General features: G+C 38.1%; 1 protein-coding gene across 1 annotated transcript in view; it reads left to right on the forward strand.

Moving 5' to 3' along the window:
• The window catches only part of LOC110314625 (vomeronasal type-2 receptor 116-like), a 28095-nt gene extending 14374 nt beyond the window's left edge, over positions 1-13721 (forward strand). The window contains exon 6 of the mRNA XM_021188884.1: positions 12784-13721. Coding sequence (XP_021044543.1) covers positions 12784-13721 — 938 coding nt within the window. The remainder of the gene's footprint in view (positions 1-12783) is intronic.
• The last annotated feature ends 450 nt before the right edge of the window (positions 13722-14171 follow it).

Consider the following 14171-nt stretch of genomic DNA (forward strand, 5'->3'; position numbering starts at 1 on the left):
TGTGTGTGTGTGTGTGTGTGTGTGTGTGAGAGAGAGAGAGAGAGAGAGAGAGAGAGAGAGAGAGAGAGAGAGAGAGAGAGAGAGAGAGAGATTTATATTATCTGGATTGTGTTTTTGTATTTACTACTTTCTGCTGTAGGAATAAAGAATGAAGCCTATCTGATGATGGCTGAATATCTGAATTTTGCATTGATCTACGAGCATGGTAGAATATATTTAGAAGTCACATTTTGATATGAGTAGTATTGTTCTTACCTGAAGTCTGTGATCTATATACTTGCTGGTTCCTGGTTTGCTCAAATACTGTCAGGAATGGGTTCAATCCCATGGAGTCAAATCAGACATTGGTTGATTACTCCCTCAAGGTTTATACTACCAATATCCTACCACAGTTTGTGGGCAGGATTAAACCTGTAGTAAAATAATTTTGTGCCAGAGCCTGACAAATACAGAGGCAGATACTCCCAGCCAACCATTGAACTGAGCACTGAGTTCCCAAAGAAGGACTTAGAGAATAAACTGAGGGAGCTGAAAGGTTTTTGCAACCCCATAGGAAGAACAACAGTATTCACCAACCAGATCGCCCCAGAGCTTCCAGGGACTAAACCACCCACCAGGGAGTTCACATGGAGTGATCCATGGCTCCAGACACATATGTAGCAGAGAATCATCTTGTTGGTCATCAAGGGGGGCGGGCAGACACTTGGTCCTTTGAGGTCTCAATGCACCAGTGTAGTGGAATGCCAAGGCAGGGAGTTGGGAGTATGTGGGTGGATGGAGAAGCAACTCATAACCTCTGAGTATTAATACTCCACTATGTAAATGTATCATATTTGCAGTATTCATTCTTCTGTTGGGGAAAATCTAGGTTGTTTTGATTATCTTGTTTTTGTAAGTAGAACAGCAAGGGACATAATGAATCAAATGTCCTGGTGGTAGGATGATGCATACTTTGGGAATATTCCCAAGAGCTGGACTGATTTCCATCTTTCTGCAAAAATGTTATACTGAATTCCATCGTGGCTGTACAAGTTTGTTCTTCCACCAATAGTGCAAGAGTGCTCTCATTACTCCAGATCCTTGCCAGAATGAGCTACCAATTGCATTGTTGTTCTTACACGTTGACAGTTGTAAGAAGAAATGTCAAGTGAGTTTTGATTCATAGAATATACTCCTGTGCGTTTTCTTTCCGAAATTCCTTTCAGTTCCTCCTTAGTTTCCCAAACAGACATCCATACTGTTTCTTTCTATCTTTCATTAGAATACAAGACACCTAATTTATAAAGAAAAAATACAATAATAAATCAACAATCTATATTAAAATGAAAACAAGAACAAAATAAATAAAGAAATACCTAAAGTAAAATTGCAAGAATCACATGCAGACACACACACACACACACACACACACACACACACACACACACACAATTTTCCTCTAAGACATCCCTTAAAAACAAAATCAGAAACTGCAACATATACTCAAAGACCTGTAAGGTTAAAAGAAAAATTGCTGAAACAAAGCATTGTGGGATAGTAAAAGCTTCCAATATCTCAGAGAATTAATTTTGTATTGGCTATCAGCAATGGGGCTGACCTTTAAGTTTTATTTGATTACACTGTTGAAATCTATTGAAAAATAAAATTTCATTGCTAGCAGTTATTATTTTAGAAAGGCTTTTGTGGAAGTGATGGGGCTTTTGTATAGTTGCTAATACTGCACAAAGACTTTGTCTGACTTACACATGTACCACACATTTACATGCTACCAGTCTCTCTGTGATTTCATACCTTATAAAATCCTGGTATGTAGAGAAGGCTTTCTTTCATTGGTGTCCTCCCTCATCACTCTTTCTTAAAATCTTCTTGAATGCTTTCCTGCTGTTTCCCTAAGCCCTGCAAACAGGGATTTTTATAAAGATCTCCATTTTAGAGTTGAATATTTCAGTCTGTCATTTTCTGATCATTGCTCAATTGTGTGCCTCTATTAATATTATGTAGCATAGAAGGACACTTCTATGATGAAATCTGAGAAAAATACTGATCGAAGTTTGTAGAAGAATGTTATTACAAATATATTACATTGCTGTGTTTCTTTTGTAGAACAGTAGTATTTAGGTTTTTCCTAAGCCCTTCTATTCTCAGGTGCTTTGCTAAGAAAGCATTGTCACACATGGGTTTCATATAATGAAGTGGGCCTCTATTTGAATCAGATAGTGGGCTCTTATTTCCACAAATTTTGCTCCACAGCTGTACCAGTGGATTCTACAGGCAGCTCACCATCATAGACTGCAGTGTTCAAAGCTGTGTGATGTTTTCTTTATTCCTCTAGTAGCATGCCAAGTATATCTAAGTACTGTGAAAACTAGTCAATGGTGGTAAAGGCTCTAGGTTTGACTTCTCTATGCTCAGTGCTTTATGAGGTGCTGTCTTCGGTTATTGTGTAGAGCAACCAATAGCCTTGACAATAACCTAGGGTGTTTGGGTTCTCATGGGCTCCCTTTGGACAAAAATTATATGGAACTCGTTTGACAATAAAGCTCTCATTTACTGGATAGAGATATCCATTTGGATTTTGTCTTTACCATTATTTGGTGATTCCAATTGAATTTTCTTATGCATATGTATATACTTTAAGTAACTTCAACTGTACTTGTTTTCAAATACAACATTTCACGATTCCTAGATTTAGTTGTTCATTCTCGTATTCCTTTTTGTATTCACCTCTTCTTTCCATTCCTCATTTGATCTTCCTATAACAGTATTGAATCCCATCCATTCATAACTATACATATATATAAGAGGTTCCTATTTTCTTAAAGTTTATGGGAATATCTGCATGATTTACCTGACCTTGATTTAACTTTGGTAAGTGGCATCTATCTAGAATATTATCTATTTTGTGTAGATTTTCAAATTTTGTGGAGGGACAGCTTTTAGGGTAGAACTTAATCATTCTTTGAATTTCTTTAGAGTCTGACAAAGGCCAGCCTTGGCTTGGAGTGTGATTCCTGAGAGAAGGGGTGTCTGAGAGCAGCAAAACGTATGTCTTGAAGTCAAATCATGGGTTCCAAGCTGATAGTCTATCTTCTGCTTGAGATAACTCTCTAGACAGCCTTCTGAAGATAGGTCTTGGGTTTGCAGTTTGCACAGGACAGCTCTCTCTCTCTCTCTTTCTCTCTCTCTCTCTCTCTCTCTCTCTCTCTCTCTCTCCAGCTTTCTGTTCAAGACAGCTGTCTCTTGGTATAAAAACATTCTGAATGCTCTCTGGCTAGCTTGTGGACTTTCTGACCAAAGTCAGAAAAGCTTCTATAAAAATTTCATGGATTTTCTAACCAAATTAGGAAACCTGTTAGAAAAATTCTAAAAGTAATTCTTGGGTTTTCTGATGAAAATCAGAAAAACCAGAAAACATTCTAATGGGGCCATGTTCTCTTTTCAGACAACATTTTCTGAATAACAGCTAGAAAACATTCTAAAAATATTATGTTATCTCTATAAGTAATTCTTGGGATTTCTTACCATGGTCTGAAAGCTTGTTAGAAAAAAAATTCTAAAAGAGCTATGCGAAGCTGGCAGTGGTGGCACAGACTTTTCATCCCAGAACTTGGTAGGCAGAGACAGGCAAATTTCTGAATTGGAGACCAGGCTCGTCTAAAGAGTGAGTTCCAGGATAGTCAGGGCTACACAGACCTGTCTCGAAAAAACAAAAAACAAAAACAAAGCAAAACAAAATAAATAAATAAATAAATAAATAAAAATTTAAAAAGCTATGAAAAATTCTAAAAGAGCAGTGTTCATTCTCTCTGGGATTTTTTTTTTCCAACTTAAATTAGAAATCCTGCTCCTGTGCCCTGTGCACTCCTGGCAAGTGAGTCCCTCTTTGGACAGTTATTGAAGGTAAGGATCTCATCTCTGGTCTGAGGAGTGATGAGCATGGGAGGGGGACTGTGAAGGAGGTCTGGAGTAGTATTAAGGTCAGGGCCACTAGGTGGGCAGTGACTATGTTGGGCCCAGGCTGCTTCCAATGAGGGAAGCTGCAGGAGGGAACTCTCTTCCCCAGGAAGGGTTTTCATTTGAGTGTGATAGAGAAGGAAGAAGGAGAAGGCAGGTGTGTATAACCTGAAGGAGGTAAGGCTAACTCAAGCTTGGGTTGTAAAGAGGCACACCTATTTATAATTGTTTGTTTCCTATGTTGTTTGTTGTATATTAGTGAAAAAGTATTTTTTTAGCCAAAGAGGTTATCAAAACCCTATGGGGAATCATCTCAGTCTCAATTTTGTTTGACTTGAGATGACATATTTCTTGAAATAGAGTCATTGTAAATATATCAGACTGGGCAGGGAGGAGTGGCATATATATATATATATATATATATATATATATATATATATATATATATATATAATTTAATCTGTGGTCTTTTACAGAGCAATATGTCTCTGTAGGAGTTTGTCTAAAGTATGTGGATGTCATCATTTTTTAATGTTAATTTTTTATTTGATATTTTCTTCATTTACATTTCTTTTCTTCAATTTTTATTAGATATTTTCTTCATTTAAATTTCAAATGCTATCCCAAAAATCCCCTATACCCTTCCCCCACCCTGCTCCTTTACTAACCCACTCCTGCTTCTTGGCCCTGGCATTCCCCTGTACTGGGGCATATAAAGTTTGCAAGACCAAGGGGCTTCTCTTCCCAATGATGGCAGACTAGGCCATCTTCTGCTACATATGTAACTAGATCATTTACATTTCAAATGCTTACCCCCTTTCCTAGTCTTCTCCATGAAAGTCCCCTCTACCTCCCCTGCCCTGCTCCCCATCCCACCCACTCCCACTTCCTGGCCCTGGCATTCCCCTGGATATAATATTTGCAAGACCAAGGGCCTCTCCTTACATTGATTGGTGACTAGGCCATTCTCTGCTACATATGCAACTAGAGACACAAGCTCTGGGGGGGGTACTGGTTAGTTCATATTGTTGTTCCTCCTATTGGGTTGCAGCCTCCTTTAGCTCTGTAGGAGGGACTTTGTCTAAGGTATGTGGATGTCATCTTTATTATTATTATTATTCTCTAAGCTTTTTAAAATCTGAGTCTTGGACAGGGTACTAGTTCAGTGGTTTAGTTTGATTGGAGTTAATACTAATGGGGGTGTTTGGGTGTTTTAGGATTTTAACTCTGTATCAGTCTTGAGTAATATAGAAGACATGTTTGGTTTTTATAAGGGAGTCATGAAAATTATAAAGTTGTATGGTAGATGGTTGCGGGTGGGGGAATATGGAGTTTGGTGGGTTTTGTTTAAGCTTTGGGAGGACATTGTCTTTTGTGGCTTGGGGAGGGGAGAGGAGAGCCACCTCTCTCCCATTGGGTGGGGGGAGTGGGAGTACAGGGAGAAACATTGGAAGTTTTGTTGTTTTTGTAAATGGAGCCTAGTCTTTGGGTGAGGATCAGGAGGAGTAGATGGTTCAATTAGTGGTTTTTATTTATTTTTGTTTGTTTGGTTTTTTTGTTTTTTGTTTTTTGTTTTGAGGGATGTGGGGGCAGTGCTGGGTAGATGGATTTCATTTTTCTTGTTAGTTGGGTAAGAGGTGTGACATCTGAAAGAGTGTGGTCTTTAGGACCTTGATCTTTGGGCTCATCTCACTGAGGGGACACTGGGGCTATGTTATTATTAAACTGTCCTATTTTAGATGGGCTTATGTATTGTTAAATTGTAGCTAAGTTTGGCAAAAAAAATCACAGGAGGGCTTCTTCTTCTTCTTCTTCTTCTTCTTCTTCTTCTTCTTCTTCTTCTTCTTCTTCTTCTTCTTCTTCTTCTTCTTCTTCTCCTTCTCTTCATCTCTATCTTTGTCTCCTCCTCTTCCTCCTTCTTCTTCTTTGGTATCTCTGTTTTAGATGTTTTGGGTCCATGACTCAGGGCTGTAAATATTATCGTTGGCCATGTATAGTGCTATCAGAAGGACTTTTTCCCAAATTAAGGAGACTTGTGTTTCAGCTATTTTTATTTTGTAGGCTTCTATTTCCATTTATGGGTTTTGAACTGTTTTATTCATTTACTTCACCTGTTCAACTGTATTTTGCTGTATTTCTTTAAGAGATTTATTAGTTTCCTTTTTAAAAGCATCTACATATTATATTTTCTTAGATTAAATTTCTTTGAGGGATTTATTCATCTTCTCCTTAAAGCCATCAATCATCTTGACAAAGGTGGATTTAGGGTCATATTATTGTATTTTCGTTGTATTAGGATATCCATGGCTTGCTGTAGTAGAATAGCTGTGCTCTGAAGGTTCCATGTTGCCTTGGCTCTTGTTTGGGTGCTAATGTTGGCATTGACCATCTGGTTGTTTCAAGATATTCCTAGTGTATCAAGTATTGTATGGGCGGGCCAAATCTAGATGTTCCTTGTATAAGATGCCTCTGGTGGGCCATTTTATACTGGATGTTCTTAGCATAGCAGCCCTGGATATTCCATGTTTGTTGGGCCTGATGGAGGGCAAGAGAGTTGAGAGAATATAGTAGACTGCAGGGGTACAGCCTGTAGCTAATTTAAGGCATCTGGGCATGCCCTGAGAGATCCACAGTGGAAATGAGGGAGAAGGGATCTGATATGTTTGTGCCTTGTTCAGTGGGCCTGTATTTATCTTGTTCAGTGGGCCTGATGGATGCTGGCAGATCAGCATCCAGACAAGGGAGCGCTGGGTACAGGCCATAGGTATCTACTTGAAAAAATAGTTAAAAATAAAACCAAAATTTAAAATTGGATTTCCTATTTTGTAGTGTTAAAACTCTGTTTATGAACAATGATTCTACTTCCCACATGAATGTTGGGATGTCAGCTAGTTTTACCATTATGCTGGCCTTAATTAGATGATAATGTTGTATGAAATTCCATCCCTCTGACTTTGAAATGCTATATTGAAATCACCCATTTTCACTCTAAAGCTATGGTTTTAAATCCAATAAGTCATAAAATAAATGTTAACATCACATCTGGAATTATCTATATGTGAAATCAGGTGCTGATCTTGGAACCTCTACTTCTGCTAAATTATCATATTTAATTTATATTTTCATTTGGTTATTTTTCTTATTTTTCTAATTATAGTATGATTACCTCATTTGTCTCTTTCATTTTTTACCCCCACATTCTTCTATAAGCTCTTCCTTGCTTTTTTTCACATTCACTGCTAATTTTAATTTATCTTTTTTCTTTTAGTAAATAATTTGATTTTATACAGTATTTTCTGATTATAATTTCTCCTCCCTCTATTCCTCTCAATTCCTCCTCTCATATGGATCAACTCGTGTTCTTTTTCTCCTTAGAACAGACCAAGATTTTGTGTTTTTTTTTTATTGGATATTTTCTTTATTTACATTTAAAATGTTATCCCCTTTCCTGGGTGCCCTCCCAGGAAAACCAGTATACCATCCCCCATCTGCCTGCTTCTGTGAGGTTGGACCAACAAAAACACACTCCCACCTCCGCCTCCCCATTCTCAAATTTCCCTACACTGGGACATTAAACCTTCACAGGTTTGATGCCAGACAAGGCCATCCTCTGTTATATATGTGCCTGGAGCCATGGATCCCTTAATGTGTACTCCTTGGTTGGTGGATTAGCCCCTGGGAGCTCTGGGGTGTGTGGTTGGTTGACAGTGTTGTTCTTCCTAGTAGGTTTCTTACCCCTTCAGCTCCTTCAGTCCTTTCTCTAACTCTTCCATTAGGGACCCTGTGCTCAGTCCAATGGTTAGCTGTGAGTATCCAGCTCTGTATTTGTGAGGCTCTGGCAGAGCCTCTCAAGAGACAGCTATATCAGGCTCCTTTCAGCATGCCTTTCTTCACATCCACAATAGTGCCTGGGTTTGGTTAAAAAAAAAAAAGCCACCCCCCCAATAAAACCAAAACCAAAACAAACAAAACCCCCAAAGCATCTGAGTAAAGAGTGATAAATTATTTTTTACCAACTCCACATAAAAACAGACCAGAATATATAAAAAACGTAGTAAAATGGCTATAAAAAACCCAACTGTATAAGTACAGAGACAAAATTTAGAGCTAAGATGAAAGGATGGACTATCCAGGGTCTACCCCATATGGGGATCCATCCCATCATCAGCCACTAAACCCAGATACTAATGCACATGCCAGCAAGATTCTGCTGAAGGGACCCTGATATTGAGGCCTCTTGTGAGGCTATGCCAGTGCCTGGAAAACACCGAAGTGGATGCTCACAGTCAGCTATTGGATGGAGCACAGGGCCCCCAATGGAGGAGCTAGAGAAAGCACCCAAGGAGCTGAAGGGGGATGCAACCCTGTAGGAGGAACAATAATATGAACTAACTAGCACCCCCTGAGCTCGTGTCTCTAGCTGCATATGTAGCAGAAGATGGCCTAATTGGCCATCATTGGGAAGAAAGGCTCCTTGGTCTTGCAAACTTTATATGACCCAGCACAGGGGAAGGCCAGGGCCAAGAAGTCGGAGTGGGTGGGTGGGGGGTAGGGGTGGGTGGAGGGTATGGAGAACTTTCGGGATAGCATTTGAAATGTAAATAAAGAAAATATCAAATAAAAAAATAGGGACTGAAAATAAAAAAACAAACAAACAAACTCAACTGAACAATGATGTGCAGCTCTAAACAGAGAATGGTCAACAGCAATCAATAATGCCTGGAAAATCATAGGCCTCAAGGCTCCTTGTGGGCACCATCTCAACTTAACTGTGTTTAATGATTTGTATGAATATTGTTCTCTGAAACAAGTACCCATTCTGCAGTTTGTGGAGAGCAGGCCTTTGTCTTTGTATCACCCTATATTATTTGGTGATTTCCATAGGACTTTCTTGACCATAAACTTAAACGAAAGCCATTCAGTCCCACCACTTGTAGCCTGGCTACAAGAGATTTCTTTTTCTTTTTCTTTTCTTTTCTTTTATTATATATTTTCTTTATTTACATTTCAAATGTAATCCCCTTTCCTAGTCCCCCACCCCCCGAAAATCCCCTATCCCCTCCCTCCTCCCTCTGTTCCCCAACCCTCCCACTCCCATTCCTGGTTCTGGCATTTCCCAATACTAGAGCATAGAAACTTTACAGAACCTAGTCCCTGTCCTCCAATTGATGACCTACTAGGCCATCCTCTGCTACTTATACAGCTAGAGCCACAAGTTCCACCATGTGTTTTCTTCGATTGGTGGTTTAGTTCCAAAGAGCTCTGGGCATACTGGTTAGTTCATATTGATGTTCCTCCCATGGGGATTTCAACCCCTTCAGTTCCTTGGGTACTTTCTCTAGTTCCTTCATTGGGGACCCTGTGCTCCATCCCATGGAGGATTGTGAGCATCCACATCTGTATTTGCCAGGCACTGGCAGAGACCCTCAGAAGACAGCTATATCAGGCTCCTGTCAACCAGCTTTGTTGGGATCTGCCACAGTGCCTGGATTTGGTGGTTCTTTATGGGTTGAATCCCTAAGTGGGGCAATCTCTGGATGTTCATTCCTTCAGTCTCTGCTTCAAACATTGTCTCTGTAACTCCTTTCATGGGTATTTTGTTTCCCCTTCTATGAAGCATTCTTAGATTTTGGGCTAATATCCACTTATCAGTGAGTGCATATCATGTGGATTCTTTTGTGATTGGGTTATCTCACTTAGGATAATATCCTCTAGGTCCGTCCATTTGTCTAAGAATTTCATAAATCCATTGTTTTTAATAGCTGAGTAGTACTCCATTGTGTAAATGTACCACATTTTCTGTATCCATTTTTCTGATGAGGGACATTTGGGTTCTTTCCAGCTTCTGTCTATTATAAATTAGGCTGCTATGAACATAATGGAGCATGTATCCTTATTACATGTTGGAACATCTTCTGGGTATATGCCCATGTGTGGTATTGCTGGATCTTCTTGTAGAACTATATCCGATTTTCAGAGGAACTGTCAAAATGATTTCCAGAGTGGTTTTTACCAGCATGCTGTCACACCAGCAATGGAGAAGTGTTCTTTCTCCACATCCTCACTAGCATCTGCTGTCACCTGAGTTTTTGATCTTAGCCATTCTGACTGGTGTGAGGTAAAATCTCAAGGTTGTTTTGATTTGCATTTCCCTGATGATTAAGGACATTGACCTTGTTTTACAGTGCTTCTCAACCATTTGGTATTTCTCAGTATAGAATACTTTGTTTACCTCTGTACCCCATTTTTAAATAGGGTTATTTGGTTTTCTGGAGTCCAAATTCTTGAGTTCTTTATATATATATATATATATATATATATATATATATATATTGGATAGTAGCTAACTATCAGATTTAGAGATTTCTTATCCTCTATTACTAGGAGTTCTCAATAGGATCACTTTCATAAATTCAAAAATATTTCTACATAGATGCAAATGCCCTTCCAAATTCCAACCATTTCTTCTGACACTCTCTTCCTTAATTACTTCCCTATGTCCAAATGATTCCTCCTGCTCCTTCCTCCACCTGCCTCCAGTCCACCTGTAATAATTATTCTATTACCTTACCTAAAAGGATACATTTATTTCCACTACACGATGCCTCTATACTTTTCTCCACAGAAAAGAGAAGGTCAGTAGGCAACTTACTTAGTTTTCTAGAGGATATGGCTGTCCTGTAGTTTACCAGAGTGAGTCTGTTGAAGTCGAAATGTTGGATAAATAAATGAGTTGGGGAGGTAAAATTGAAGAGGATTATCTGTGATATCCACAGAAGATGCAGAAGGAAGGGAGGCTGCAGCTGGTTTTCTGATGCATTGCTAAAGATGACATTGAGGGATAATGTCTGGAGGAATAGCATGATGAGACCATTTGCAAGTAATTGACCAGTATTTCTGTTGGGCGTATCCTCCATTTGGTTTGCTTTTTGTCAACATCACTATTTCACAATTTCCCATATGTATTCAATATATCTGAGGTACACCTTTGGTTTAATTATGGTCATATTCATGTCCCTTGGGTTTAGACTGTACCTGGGAAAACAGTGTAAGTCATCAATTGTTACACAAGTGAAATAATTCACTTCTTTCTTTGACTACTTTTGCAGGAGATAGATTAACCAAGAATGATTAGAAAGTTTCCTCATATTTTTACATCCCATACTAATGCAGAACCAACTGAGAAACTCATCTTTACTTGTTGAGAGTTTCTTTAACAATGCATGTATTGCCTGGAATCAGGGAAAACTCAGTACACATCTTATAACCACTGTGCCTTTATTTCCACTATACCTTAGAATGGATAGTATTAAGTACTTTTTTATGGATAGGGGTTAAAGCGTCACTTACTTTGTGATCTTCCATAGTCATATATCTTGGCTTTCATCACAGATAATAATTAATATAGGCTTCTTGGAGTAAGGATGAGGGTGTCATGTGTTGATCTACATAAAATCAAACATTTAGAAGGGATTTGACAATAAGTATTCTAAGCCCGACAACAGCATTTTATTCCTCCTTATGTGATATTAATTCCTCCCACCACGAAATTTCTTGTGTGCTCATAGTAACAAATATGAAATACTCTGTTTAAAAATCTTTTCCCTGTACTTAAACTATATGGTATGTCTACAGATATTTTCAGTATGCACAGAATAGGAGAACTTCAGTCATGGATAAAAAATGCTGCACAGTTTGATTTTAGTGACTATATTTTGAAGCCATACATAAGGCAAATTAAGGTGAAAACACATGATAACAATTTAAAATTCAAGATATCACTGATGTAAGATGTAGGATAAGCAAAACCTAATTTTAAAATTCAGTGTCATCCTTATATCTGTTAGTTAATGAAACAGACATTATCTTTGTTAATTAAGTCAAAGATAGAATTCTACTCTTGCAGCATACATTGCATCACAAAAAAGCAACAGCAAAATGCTCGTAATAGAAGGAAAGGGACTAGTTTTGAATGTGTAAAAAGCTTAAAAAATTGTAGAGTTTCGTAGTCATTAAAGAAAAAAAATAACCAAGGTAACAAAGGAGAAATTTGATTCTTCCACAAATAAAATGGATAAATGTTCACTCAAAATACACAACAGAGACAACAATCCCCTGATGAGGTGGTAGTTTTCAGAAATACACAAAGGACTGATGTAATACTAATTTGGCAATACAAACTGTGGTGCATATGTTTTTTAATTCAAGGGAAAACTTGCAAATATATAGCAGCAGAGTACTCAAACCTATTTTTAATATCTAATATTAGTCTCCTTATATTAATAAATGTCATAGCTAAATGTAACAACATAATACTAGCGAAGGATTAAAGCTTCAAGAATGTAGTGGCATTTATTAGTATGAAATCATACAGTTTGTTAACCAGACTGGAGTATCCAAGGGATTTTATGAAAATAAATAAATACTGGTACCAAATCAGAGAACACCATTTAAGAAATGAATTTCAAACAAACACTGCCATTAGTGTAGAAAATATATGTACAGAATTAGACATTATTCATAACGTGATATCAGAATCAAATTGCAACTATAAAATATTTTTCTGAAATGTTATGGCTCATAAAATAGATGCAACTCAGTCAAAACAAAGGAAAGGCATTGGGATTTTGCAATTTTTGACACCATAGGTAAAAACCGCTATATAGATTGAAAATTATTCAGAGTACTTAAAAATATCTTTCTGAATGCTAAAGGAAGATGACAGAGGAAGCACTACAATGGGCTATACATAATTAATATAATAGGGTCAAATAGGGTAAAAGGGAACACCTGAGGATTGATTCACCATCACTTTCATTTTTTGAACAGATATGGATCAGTGTGTGCAGTGTCCAGAAAGTCACTATGCAAACTCAGAGAAGAGTCACTGCCTCCAAAAATCTGTGAGCTTTTTGGCCTATGAAGAGCCCTTGGGAATGGCACTCACCATCACAGCACTGGGCTTCTCTCTACTCACAGCTGTGGTTCTTGTAGTCTTTGTGAAGCACAGAGACACACCCATTGTCAAAGCCAATAACAGGACTCTCAGCTATATTCTGCTATTGACACTCTTCATCTGTTTACTCAGTTCCTTGCTGTTCATTGGCCAGCCCAACACAACCACCTGCATCTTGCAGCAGACAGCATTTGGAATTTTGTTCACTGTGGCTCTCTCCACAGTGTTGGCCAAAGCTATTACAGTGGTTATTGCATTCAAGGCCACTGTTCCAGATAGAATGGTGAGATGGTTAATGGTATCAAGAGCCCCTAATTTCATCATTCCCATCTGCACAATGATCCAACTTATTATCTGTGGAATCTGGNTGATTACCTCTCCACCCTTCATTGATCAAGATACTCATGCTGAACATGGTNACATCATCATTGTGTGCAACATGGGTTCAACAGTTGCCTTCCACACTGTCCTGGGGTACCTCTGTTCCTTAGCACTTGGGAGCTACACCATGGCCTTCTTTTCCAGGAGTCTGCCTGACACATTCAATGAAGCCAAGTTCCTGTCATTCAGCATGCAGNTATTCTTCTGTGTTTGGATCACTTTCCTCCCTGTCTACCATAGCACAAAGGGGAAGGTCATGGTGGCTATGGAAGTGTTCTCCATCTTGGCTTCCAATATAGCACTCCTTGGATTGATTTTTGCCCCCAAATGCTACATTATTTTGTTAAGGCCAGAAAAAAACTCCTGTCTTGGTGTCAGGCAGAAAAAACATTCAAGAAGAAACATCAATTTAAATTTAGTTAAAAATTAAAACTTACCTATGATAGTAAATTATATATTATGGTATAAACCATTTTTACATCATTCTAAATATATTATTCAGGTATAATATCATATGATTATGCACGCTCATTGTTCTTTATCTAATTGTATTTAAATCTCTGTAATGAAATCATTAGTTTTGTTTTACATTTTAAAGACATTGCATGGTTTTTGTAACATAGTTTTAATAGGTACTCTTGTTGGCCTCCTGTCCCATAATTATTCTAGTGTGGCATAAATTGATGGGTATAAAGTGCTTTCTGCTATATACAATGTGCTGTTGTTTAAGATGTGTCAAGACATTCAGCCATTTTGTCCTCCTTTCATTAAAAAAAAGTTACGTGATTGATTGATTTGTTTTTAGACTGCAGGAGATTCTATTGTATTCTACAATGTAAATTGAACAAAATCAGAGCAAACTGTCTCTAAAGATTCAACT

The sequence above is a fragment of the Mus pahari genome, unplaced genomic scaffold (assembly GCF_900095145.1).
Source record: "Mus pahari unplaced genomic scaffold, PAHARI_EIJ_v1.1 scaffold_5692_1, whole genome shotgun sequence".
NCBI lineage: Eukaryota > Metazoa > Chordata > Mammalia > Rodentia > Muridae > Mus > Mus pahari.